An 11,945-nucleotide genomic window follows, 5' to 3' on the forward strand; every position below is an offset into this window, starting at 1 on the left:
TTAAAGTAGGAGGCAGAGGGAAATAACCTGTTGGATAGAGGTGCCCTTATTACAGGAGGAGGGTACCTTGATATTGGAGAAGATCCCCTTATCAAATTGTAAAAAGGAAGCACTTGAAGGGTGGTGAGTTACCTGCTCCATCCTGCTGCTGTCCTCAGTTCTGTCTTAGAGCTAAATACTCACTCAATAAAAAAGCCTATGAAAACTAAGATTATCATCAGAACTCTTGGAGGGGAAGGGGGAATATACAAAGGCAGCACTGTAAACTAGAAACATCGTCTCTTCTTCAGCAAATATGTCTTTTAAGCCCTGCCTCAGTAGAACCAGGGCTGCACATTCAACTCAATACTGTATGTACCACATAACCACATCCCACTTACACTTCTCATCTCCTGTCTATTACATTCAAAATTATCTGATTTCATAGGTTGTTGATATTTACATGTTGTCCGTAAACAAAACACCTAACAACCATTTACTGCAGTTTTTGGATTGCTTTACAAATACAGAAGTTTCACATAGTTGCCTGGGAAAGTGCCGAACTGTCTTGTCCTCCTGGATGTACCTGATGGGAAAGAAAAAAGGAGTTGGGCATTAAATAAGATACATCAGGATGTGTCCCCCTTCTCCTAGCAATCCCTCCTCCATTCTTATGGATAATCAATTTCCTCTTCAGCTATCCTGCTGAAACTTAACTTGTTCAGACTCAGCTCTCTGAGGTTTGGGAATTGTGTATAACGTACAATGCGATGCTGAGGCTATATAAATGCCTCGTAAGAATTTGAGATGGGTGAAATGTTTTCTTTCAGACTTATCTTGGACTCAAAGGGCACTTACAAGCTTTTTTTCAAATTACTTCAGGATTATTTTTTTTTAACATTTTGTATTTTTTGTTGAAAACAGAAATTAGTATTCTGGAAATTTTGACTATCCAGAATGTTGGGTTTTCCTCCATTTTTCCCCTTTTTTGCTATCACACTCAAGGGGATGAGAGAAGTCAGGGATCTTTTCCTCCTTTTCTCTCATTTTTCCCCTATTTTCTTTTCATTTGCCACTTTTTCAAACACATCAAAGCTTCCCTGATTTTAGAAAAGTTATCCAAAGGATAATTTGAATTCTGCTGCCTTTCTGAAACTGGGGAGGTTTGGATAAGTTCCAGAGTAGCAAAAGGAAAATGAACAACAGTCAGTGGGAAAATCCCAGCCCCCAGACATAATTTTTATATATTGCTCTGAGTGGGTGCATCTACACACGTGCTTTACTATGGAGTTGACTAATTAGTTCCACAGTAAAGCATCACTGTCTATACATACACCAGTACTAGGGGACAGTAAATTAATTAACTCCACTCTCAGGGACAGTACTATCTTATGGCTGAGTAATTAAGTATGACAAAACACATATGTAGATGGTGACAGGGACTGGCTGGGGCAAAAGGGTGCTAAAGTGCAGAGGATGCCTGCTGCACAGCTCCTCATTTTAACACTCCTGTGCCCCAACCAGCCCTTCCACCACCTGATGCCACCACCCGGAGCCCAGGGCTGACCCCCCTGAGCCTGCTGCTATACCAGGGCTGCTCCATCCCAGCTCAAAGTACTACTGCCCTGGGTGGGTGCACATGTAGACACTGTGCCCCAGAGCAGTTAACTCCAGTGCAAACTGTGCCAGAATTTATTCCATTGCCTTAATTTCATATGTAGATGCACCAAATAAGAACAGAAGGGGAAAAGGGAAAGAAAAACTTTTATGGACATTTTTCTCCATTTTGAACCCTGCAAAATGGAAACAAATTCTTTTTTTTTTTTTCCAATCTGATTTTCTGATATTCAGGCAACTCCCATGATGTTATTAATAGCCCTTACCCACAAACCAGCCATCGTCACACTTCTCCATGACATCCACAATATCTCCATCCCTTAGCTCTAGCTCATCATCATTCTGTGGCGTATAGCTGTAGACAGCTTGGTAGCTAACTCTAAAACAAGAAAGAGGAAGAGGTGCTATAAATTATGTGCTGCTGTTCCCTGACATCCATGCAACATCCTGTCATTAAAATATGAACGGTATCATACAGGAACACCAGATTTGTCCAGTACACATATCATTTAAAAAACAACAATATATACCTCTTCTGTTTTCCATTATGGTTCCAAAATCAACTGCAAACTACCTGTGTTGCTAAAGGAGGATGAGATATGGTCATATGGATGCAGTCCATAGTAAAGTGTGTAGTGCATCTGCACTGTAGCAAGAACATCCTAGGGAAATAACCACAAATTGCCAATCCCAGAAAGGGAGGTAATAAGTGAACTGTCCAACCCACACCCATGTGCCTGCCTCCATAGTCAGAGGTACCCTTACTTCTGTGCCGAATGGTAATTCTATTCCTTTGCCCAAGCATGTAGTTCAAAGGAAGTTCTAGATCACACTAACCATATTAGCTGCTTATAGATGTGGAACCGCCCCCTCCCAAAACCCTCCAAAATGGCACTTTACTTTATACTCGGTGCATTCCCATGCCGAGCCCAACACCTGTCAGAAGAGGCACCGTGTTAGTTCCACCCAGCTTTCCTAATGTCTGTAGAGGTCGGGCACTTTAGTGGGGCTTTTTTGGCACTTTTATCTAATAGTTGACTGAATTGGCTCTAGCTAAAAATGCCAAGCCCTGCTAAAGTGCCCAATTTTTACAGACACTGCAGCCTCAGATACTTACAGTGTTGGGATCTCTGGAGTGGTAACCTGACTCAGATCCTGGGCATGTATTAATTTGTAGCAACACCCACTTACCAGCAACATTTTCCTTGGGAACATTTTTTATACCATGTATTCAGATGCCACTCCCTATAACAGCACCAACCGCTTAGGAGCAACATAGTACTAACGTGTTACTAACAGCTACTGACTGTATATATGAGCATTTACCCTACACTAATGAATCTCCAGATACTCTACTGTACTCTGCTTCCCTAACAGAGAACCTTCCTTTCTCCATGAAATGACACAACAGGCCTGACTCTCTGCTGCTTTGCTACTGTGTTGCCATTTACACTTGTAGAAAATTGTACCCAATCCAGCCCAGTTTAAATGGCATCACAATGGGCAAGGCAGTGAAGAATTAGAGCCTGGGACCACAAATTCAATGACAGATCTTTCCCTTTCATCCATACACATAAAGCAAGAGTTCAAGCTTCAGAAAGTCATGATACAGCACTACCAAGCCAAGTCTTCCAAAAGCACAAATCAAGCCCTCAGAGAAGCCCCAGTCACGATTCAGAGTCTGTTGTGCTTAGTCCTGCATAAATACAAGGCTCTGGTTTTCAGCCCTTTCACTACAACAGCAAAAGCTGGAAATATTTTTTCCCCTGAAAGCTGGTGCTCTCATATCCACAGATGCCATGTGAAGAAAAACACCAAGGCAACCCTGATAAACCAGGCCCCTGATAGAGCTGACAGCCTGAGAAACTTACATGTCTCGTGGTGTTTGACTCCTGTCAGGGCTGGCTCCTTGCTGCTGTGCTTGAGGTTGCTGAGAAATGATTAGAGATGGTTTATTGTCATTAGAGGTGACCTTGTGGCGAGAGTCAAGAGGCTGAGAAATAGTACTGCAGTAATGAACAGACTTTTCTGCAATGTTTATGATCTCATTGCAAACTGCTTCCTGCGTGGTAGGCAGCATTGACATCCAAGAAACACCCACAGAACAGTCAACAAGGAGGGGAGGGAAAGGGAAAAAAGATAGGAAGAGATGGGACAATCCAGATGCAGCACATAAATCCAGTAAAACAACAGAGTTGTAGATCCAGGTATATATCCAGGTAGTGGAGTGCAGAAGGGATCCAGGTTGTAAGCATGGAAAAACAGGCAAGATACAGAAGAATTTGGTATTTAGTTTGAAGATTTGTCAAAAAGCAGCAGCATCAGAGGTTGCAATTAGTTAGCAGTGGCACCATCACAGATTCTAGTCTACCAATCCAAGAGTGCCAATTGGCACTCTCCAGTCATGCACTATGCATTTAACTCTAAGTCAACTACACCAACTCCTTGTTGGTTCTGGTAGCTGTTCTAAGTGCTAAATTCTAGTTCTCCATTACAAATATGTTGATTTATATATATCTATATAATACACACACACACACACACACACACACACACATATATATATTATGACTCAAAAAGCAGCTGGCACTTTTAAACTCTACTGAGATGTTACTGTCTATGATCAGAGAGGCTATATGACTATGCATCTTATTTAAACAACAGCCTTACCACATAGCTCTTTTCAGACTCTGTGAGATCTGGTCCTGCTCTCAATGAATGATGAGAAGGCTGTGTGATCACCAAGCAAATTATAAGGAAGACATTTTAGCAGATGTTATATTGGTCAGAATTAAAAGAAAAAAAACATGGTGCACAGACAACAGAGTAAAACAAAAAACACCCGCCACCGCTAGATTCACACGAGATTTTCCAACGGGGGATGCCAAGACTACAGCAATGCAATTGCAATGCAGCACAGAGTGCTGCAATGGGAAAGGCAATGGCAAAACACAAGGGAAAGGGTTGGAGCAGCAGATAGGGTGGGTGAGATGAAAGGTTAGAGAGACAGCTAGAGTTGCAGAAGGTGAACGGTGTTGCATTGCATTCCTGTAGAGAAAAAAAGAACATGGACAGAAAGCACAAGTTTCAGACCGTCAGACTCAAAGGCCAATGACCACAGTGAAAGGAAACATTGTAATTATTTCTTGAAAGGCCCCTGATGACATCTGGGACAAGACAAAAAAAAAAGCCAGCTGACCTCCCACCAAGGATTAAACCAATTCCTTAGATGGTGCAATGCAAAGTAGTTCAGTTGAAGTTACTCCAGTTACACCAGGCAAGGATCTGATATGCTACACTAATTCTATGAACAAATCAACCTTTTAGTGGGACTTGTTCTTCAGAACAGAGGCAACCCTGAACTAAAACTGTAGTAGAGCTTCAGGGCCTTTCTGAAATCCTCCACAAGAACTAATTTGAACCCTCTTCCTCCCACCCATGTCCTAGTTGAGAGCCATCCCTCCCATATGCCCCAGGTCATTGTCAAGCTCATCCAGAGAACTCCCAGGCTCACTTGGAGGGTCTCAAAAGCACAACCAGTGGGCAGACAATTACCAACAAAAAGCAAATCCACAAATATATTTTGTGGCCTGATACTGCATTGTGCGTGCCCCCTGGGAGTGATGTATGTATAGGAAGTGCCCTCTGAAGTTTATTACTATAATCTGCACTATAGATGGACAATGTGGGTTGGGCATAAGACACGTTGCCCTGCTGTGAATATTCAGTAGAACCAACATCTTTTCTGGCGAGTCCAAAAAAGCCCATTTCATGTTCTTCCACCTGGGGAGTTTTTGTCGTCATTAATTTCTGTCCCCCTTCTACTCTGCCAGGCTTTGTAAGGACCAGGATGTACTACAATCTCAGATGAGACACAGGAAGCCAAGAACCTCAGACAGGTTCACAAGATTTCCCGCCCACATCTGTGCATTCAGGAGGCTCAGAGTTCAGAGAACACAGGGAGTTGAACTCCTCCACAGTGCACTCTCACTGGTATATGATAGACATGTTTGGCCCTTGAAGCTTGTATGAACCTGAGCTCCAGTCCTTGGGAGGTTCATTCAGCATGCTGTTAGAGACAATGGTCATGTCTATGCCAGGCTGGGTAGTGTGGGGGAGTGTTGCCATGAAAACAAGCCCCGCCCACTCAGTGTTCCATGTACAAAAAGCATCAGGAAGTGGCTGGCTCGATGGATGAGACCCCTGCTTGTTTTTATGGAAGAGCTCCCTAGTACTGTTCAGGACGGCAAGGCACAACCCAAACATTTTTCAGTAACCCTGACCAGCAGTGGCCACCCAACCCCTAACAACGGCAGACACATTCCCTGGTCCAGGGGCTGTCAACTGGGGATATGCATACTCCTGGGGGTACTTCAAAAGGTCCCAGGGGTATGCAGGGGCAGGCCAGAATGGAGCGCCGCCACCCTGTGCCACCACCTCACAGGAGCAGGCCTGGGGCAGGGCGAGAGCAGGGTTGCACAGATGCTGCACTGCTGCCACTCACCATGCCCCCAACTCTACATCCAGCTGCTCACCACCCCCACACCCTCCACGTCTGGCCACTTACCACTCCGCCCCAGGGGTACACTTATTAAAAAGGGGCTGCTGGGGGTACACTTATTTAAAAAGGCTGACAGCCCCTGCCCTGGTCAATCCAGACCTCTGGAGTCTAGCCCTTACTTTCTCCATTTTTTTTCACTAAGATACTGTAACTGTACATTTCCATAGAGAGAAAATAAAAAGTAATTTGGATGGGTTTACCACAATGGGATTAGAGTTCAGGGCATTTACTAAGGAGTCTGAAATCATTGCAGGGCTTTTGGAAGTCCTTCCTGCATGGCCTTCAGTTCTGAAAGGCTAGTGGGATGATTACAAATTCAAAATTAATATTGTGCAAAGGAATTAGATATAGTACATCAAACTCAAAAAACTAGTGCTCTCTCAGGAGGGAGAAGATGGCTAATAGGAACAATGCCCAGGGACCAGTGATGCAGGATATTCTCCATCTCTTTCTGTTTGCCATGGTAAAAATAAATGCACAATGACACAGGTGTCAAATGGACAAATCTGCTCAGCAGGGGTTGGGAGTTTTACAGGGAATATTTTTGAAAAAGAGTAAGATTTTGTGGAACTAAACTATTTTTTAAATAAAGCAAGAAAGCCATAGGGGAGAAACCAGCATGTCAAAAGAACATCATGTGCATCAGTACTGATCATACTTTGAGTGACTGCACAGGTAAATCAAAAGGGAGATTGGGGCATCTGCTCAGATTGGGTGCAACATTAAATCTGTAAAACAGATTTCATGAAAAAAGTAATCCACCTCCACTTGGGTTTAATATAAACATAGCACTCTATTAGGAACAGTCTATGTAAAAGAAGCCATTCATGATGCTAAGTAGGGGTGTGCGAAACAGGCCGTATTTGATTCAGATTCAGCCCAAATCGGGGGACAGTGATTCCATTTGTTGATTTGGATCACTGTCCTGATTCAATTCAGCCAAATCCAAATCTGAAGATTCAATGCTGATTTGGGGAATCAGCGATTTGGCCACAGACATAGCTTTAAATGTTTTTTCTACATACCTTGAAGTACCAGGGGCAGCATGTGAATGCTGAGATGCTGGGGCGGATGGAGCATCCCACAGAAGCGCAGCCCCCCCATGGCCCTCCAGCTCAGTGATCAGCCACAGTAGGACCCTGGGTGGCCCCCCCACCCGACCCAGGAGTCACCAGTCGCCGAGCTGGGGGGTGAGGGGAGGTCCCCTGTGCACTCCCTGGCAGACCCGGAAGTGGACCAGAAGTGCTTCTGGTTCACTTCCGGGTCCGCTGCCGAGTGTGCTGGGGACCCTTCCACGTTCCCATGGGATGCTCCATCCACCGCACCATCTCAGCATTCACAAGCCACTTGGTACCTTGAGGTATGTAGAAAAAACATTTAAAGCTGTGTCCGTCCGAATCAGCAAATCTCTCCAAATCGATTTGAGGGTTCCGATTCGATTTGGAGAGATTAAAGCGTCTCCCGATTTGGATTTGACCACCAAAATTGGGCCGAATCTCCAACGAATCAAATCAGCGACTGAAGCTTCGCACAGCCCTGATGCTAAGTGCTCAATCCCCAGGTCAACAAAGCACCTAAGTAACCACTAACTTAACAGCATTTCATGCCATTGTGGACAGGGATAAATTTAAGTACATGCTTAAAGTTAAGGGTGGACCTCAGTGCTTTGCTGAATCACGACTTTGCTTAGCAACTTCCTCCCCTCTTCAAAGCACAATCCAAACATTGCCTAATTAATTTAATGGATGCTGCCTGCCTTTGTTCCCCACACTGTGTACAGTTGGAGGCCCAGATACAAGTAATTTTACAGCTCTGTCATCATGCCAGAGGGTGAGAGTGGGGGAGAGGAAGGTTTGCAATATTAGTCTGGGTATGCACTGAGTTAAATTTTTCTTGTTAGAAAAAAAGACTATGGGTGGGGTTTGCAATAACCTATCTCTGCTCCCCCTAAAGTTAGTTAACCTCAGAATTCTTAATTAACAAAAAATTTGCTTCCTAAACAAAAGATTTTTTTCCAGCTTCCTCCCCTTTCCTTACAGGTGGGAGTTAATGAACTGCACGAGCAAAGGACAGTGTTTTAGCAAAACAGACAGACAGATATCTGGTATCATTCCAAACAAAACAGCACATCAGCAATGATACAGCTAAATGCAAATGGACAGTCATGAATGTAGAGGTGAATCCTCTAAGTCAGCAATGAAGTGGAGGGAAAAAAAACCCAACAAACTGGACAAATACCACCCCTCCTGGAAAGCAGACTACACAACTCATCTCACAAAGGATGCTGAAAAGAGTGCAAAGCAGTGAAGGACAAGGCCCACTCAAAGGCCTTTTAAAGTCAATGGAACAGCTTCCACAGGGTTTGGACCAGGCCCTACAACTTCATCTATGGTAGAACTTTTCCCTCTACCTTTACATGTGACCTTGGAATGGCAGCTGCTGGCAATGTCATTACAATGTTGTGTAGTCCTGCTCTGAGCAGGGATTACATCAATGGAGCTCAGCCTATGGCATATGGGCCAAAACCAGTCTCTGAAGTGACTGAACACAGCCCACAGCACAAGGTGATCAGTGACAAGGAGCCTGGCCCAGAGTTTTCCCTTCCCTGTGGCCTTTCCTGCACTCTCTCCTCTAAGACAGGGACATACACTGCTTATTCCCTCCCTTCTTTCTCCCTTCTCTGCTCCCCTATGACAGGTGCTTTCTCCCCCCTCCTCCCCATCCCTCTCACATTGGCAGCCACCTCCCATCCTTCCTCCCTCCCTTACAAGAGGGAAGTGGTGGCCTGCAGTGAGGGCGCAACTGGGTCACAAGCATCCAGCTGGTACTCTAAAAGACTGATGCACTGGATTAGATCATGCACTGTCTAGGGGTCATGAGGAGACTTGCCTGCACTAATTTCCCCTGCTGCCATTGTCAGTGGTTATCAGGAAGAGAGGGAAATCTAGGGGAAACAAATCCTAGAGCAGATGTGTTAGTAGGTTACAAATAAAACCTAAGGGCATTGTTCTGAGGCCTGTCGGGGCTCAGCGCTCAATCAGTGTGCAGCTTGTTCTACGGCTCTGTCTTCGTTCTGCTGAAGTGAACAACTCCCTTGCACTAGATTCCATTCACACACAAAGGTGCCTCCCCACTCCCAGAGTAGGACTTATTGGACTGATTTGAATTTACCTTAAGGAGAAACTGGCTCATCTCATGAGGCAGATTAGAGGTAAATACTGAAATCTGACTTGTTGAAGAGGATGAAAGGTCCCAGATCACATGGAAAGTCAGTAGCAGAGCCAGGACTGGAAGCCACTCTCGAGTCCTACCCCAGGGCCTTTGCTGCTCATCCAAATCCATTAGCAGCTCCTGATGTTTTTTGTAAAACAGCTTCCGATTCCTACCTACTCTTCCCCCTTATCTACAATGAGCGTTCACTTTGTTTCTCCCGTAGCGCTGTATGTCAGATGGGCTCCATGTTGCAGCATGGTAGACTGGATCTTGTTGCTTTAATCACATTTCACACAGCCAATGCTGTGACCTCCTAGCAGGGTTAGTTCACATGGTGCGGAGAACTCCTGTAGCTTGGCTACAGGCAGAAATAAAAGAAAAACTCATAGGAGATACTATCTTAAAATGATCATTCTTGTCATCCATTACTCTATGGAGCCCCACTTGTCCAAGTAGAAGAAACAACAGGGAACTGCTACTTAACAAAAAAGTCCAGATTCTTTGTAATTACTTATTTTTCTATTTTTATTTACATATACTTTATTAGGATATGAGGACTAGAAATATGAGTGACTCTGAATCTCAGTCTGAACCACTCCAGAGTGAAGAAGTCTGACATTTGGAGTGAAACTGAAGTCAGAACTCTGTCACTGGGGCCTGTTTTTAGAATGAGCCCAACTAAAACTCCAAATGGGAAAATACTGAGTACGAATGAGCAGGGTCAAAAATCAAGACAGAAGCCAGAATCTGAATTCTGTGGCTCAGCTTCACCTCTGAAAAGTGCATTTAGCAAAAAATGAAAACAAAAAAACCCCAAAAAACAAAAAAACAAAACAGGAGGCCAAATTTTCCAAAAGTATGCTATGTTGGTGCTCGTAATTCTACTTATGCAAATACGGTCTCCAAAAGCCACTCAAGTAAGAGGATATCTGTTTGTGCATATAAATACAGTAACTGCACCCTAAATAAATTGTGTGCACAAGCTCAGAGGACAGATTGAACCTGTGATAAGATACAATTGTCTGATGTTGATAAGGCATAATTTTAACTTGATCCTGAATACAATATCATAGCTGTCAGAGCACAGGGAATAAATACTTGGGCTAGGTTTTTAACTCTGTGAAAGGGCAGTGAAGTCATCATGATGCAAAACTAATTAAAATAGAACAAGATTCAGAACTTAGTCTGAAAAGATATCCTAAGGGTCAGCATTTTATTTTTGTCCTTTTCAGCATTCACCCAAGACAAGTGTCCTCCAGGACTATGTGAATTAAGCATCAGGAAAAAAACACAAACCTACAGGGATTTTCCTACAGTAAGTAGAGACAAACAAACCAGTGTGTCCCAGCACTCTGAACCTATTTCTGAAGAGATGGAGGATGGAGTTGGGAAGCTGTGGCCTAATCTCTGAAGTACTCTCTCTGCCCTGCCTTCTGCTTGACTTCAGGCTAACACAGCTAACTACTTATCTCTAGTTAAGGAAAGTTTGTGAATGTTCCTGGGTCATGGAGAACACAAAACTGAGGGAAGGAAAGTGTTCACGCACAACTCCAAGATCACCCTAAAAGAGCAGCCGATTGTTTAAACAATTACAATTACATTCATTTAAACAATTAAAATACATTAAACAATTTAAAATGGCAACAGTATTCCAGATTCACCCTCTATCTGCAAATTCTTGATCTAATTTTGCTGAGTCAAAACCAATATCGTTTTCCAATAGGCAGCACTACAAATTCAGCCTAACCCCTGCAAGTTATTTCTCCTTCTTATACTGCCACTTAGTGGATCTTGGCTGAAAGTACTCAAGGTGTATAAATTAGGGCTGCGTGAAGCTTTGGTCCCCGATTCAATTCGGTGGAGATTTGGCCTGATTCGGTGGCCAAATCTTCAAATCCGAGTTGAATCAAAGGACCCTTTAATATCTCCGAATAAAATCAGAACCCTCTGAATCGATTTGGAAAAACTCAGCAATTTGGACATAGAGACAGCTTTACATGTTTTTTCTACGTACCACTAGGTAGCAGGGGCTCATGAGTGCTGCAATGGTGGGGCACATGGAGTGTACCACAGAAGCACGGGGGGGGGTCCCCAACACTCAGCAGCAGACCCAGAAGTGGACCAGAAGCACCACTGGGTCTGCTGGGTGCATGATGGGGCCCCCCCATGAACCCTCTCCCCCTGGCTCAGAAACTGGTGCCTCCTGGGTCTGGGGGGGCATCCGGGATCCCCCTGCAGCCGATCACTGAGCTGGGGGGGGGGGCCACAGACCCCCCCCCCCCCAACACACTCCCCAGTGGACCCAAAAGTTCACCAGGGAGTGCGCTGGTGGGCCCCCCCACGCTCCTGTGGTACACTTCATCTGCCTCAGCATTGCAGCATTCATGAGCCCTGCCTGGTACCTCGAGGAATGTAGAAAAAACATTTAAAGCTGTGTCTATGTCCAAATTGCCGATTCTCTGAATTGGCAATGAGTCTTCAGATTTGGATCAGTCCGAATCAAATTGGAGACAGCAATCCAAATAAACTAATCAAGTCACTGTCCCCGATTTGGGCCAAATCTGAATCGTGTAGG

At 44.3% G+C, this 11,945-nt stretch overlaps 1 protein-coding gene across 35 annotated transcripts in view; it reads right to left on the bottom strand.

Annotated features, from left to right (window-relative positions):
• Positions 1–6: 6 nt before the first annotated feature.
• The window catches only part of SORBS1 (sorbin and SH3 domain containing 1), a 112,350-nt gene continuing 100,411 nt past the window's right edge, over positions 7–11,945 (bottom strand). For 19 of the 35 annotated variants that reach the window (XM_025193171.1, XM_025193166.1, XM_025193175.1 and 16 more), the window contains 4 exons: positions 4,267–4,326; positions 3,468–3,658; positions 1,863–1,975; positions 7–565 (listed from right to left, as the gene is read on the bottom strand). In XM_025193171.1, coding sequence (XP_025048956.1) covers positions 498–565; positions 1,863–1,975; positions 3,468–3,658; positions 4,267–4,326 — 432 coding nt within the window. In that variant the 3' untranslated portion in view covers positions 7–497. Of the gene's footprint in view, positions 566–1,862; positions 1,976–3,467; positions 3,659–4,266; positions 4,327–7,490; positions 9,729–11,945 lie in introns of those variants that run through there. The other 16 variants (XM_006036821.3, XM_006036820.3, XM_006036819.3 and 13 more) reach the window with 3 other exon arrangements.

Source organism: Alligator sinensis, unplaced genomic scaffold, assembly GCF_000455745.1.
Source record: "Alligator sinensis unplaced genomic scaffold, ASM45574v1 scaffold1277_2, whole genome shotgun sequence".
In the NCBI taxonomy this organism is placed as follows: domain Eukaryota; kingdom Metazoa; phylum Chordata; order Crocodylia; family Alligatoridae; genus Alligator; species Alligator sinensis.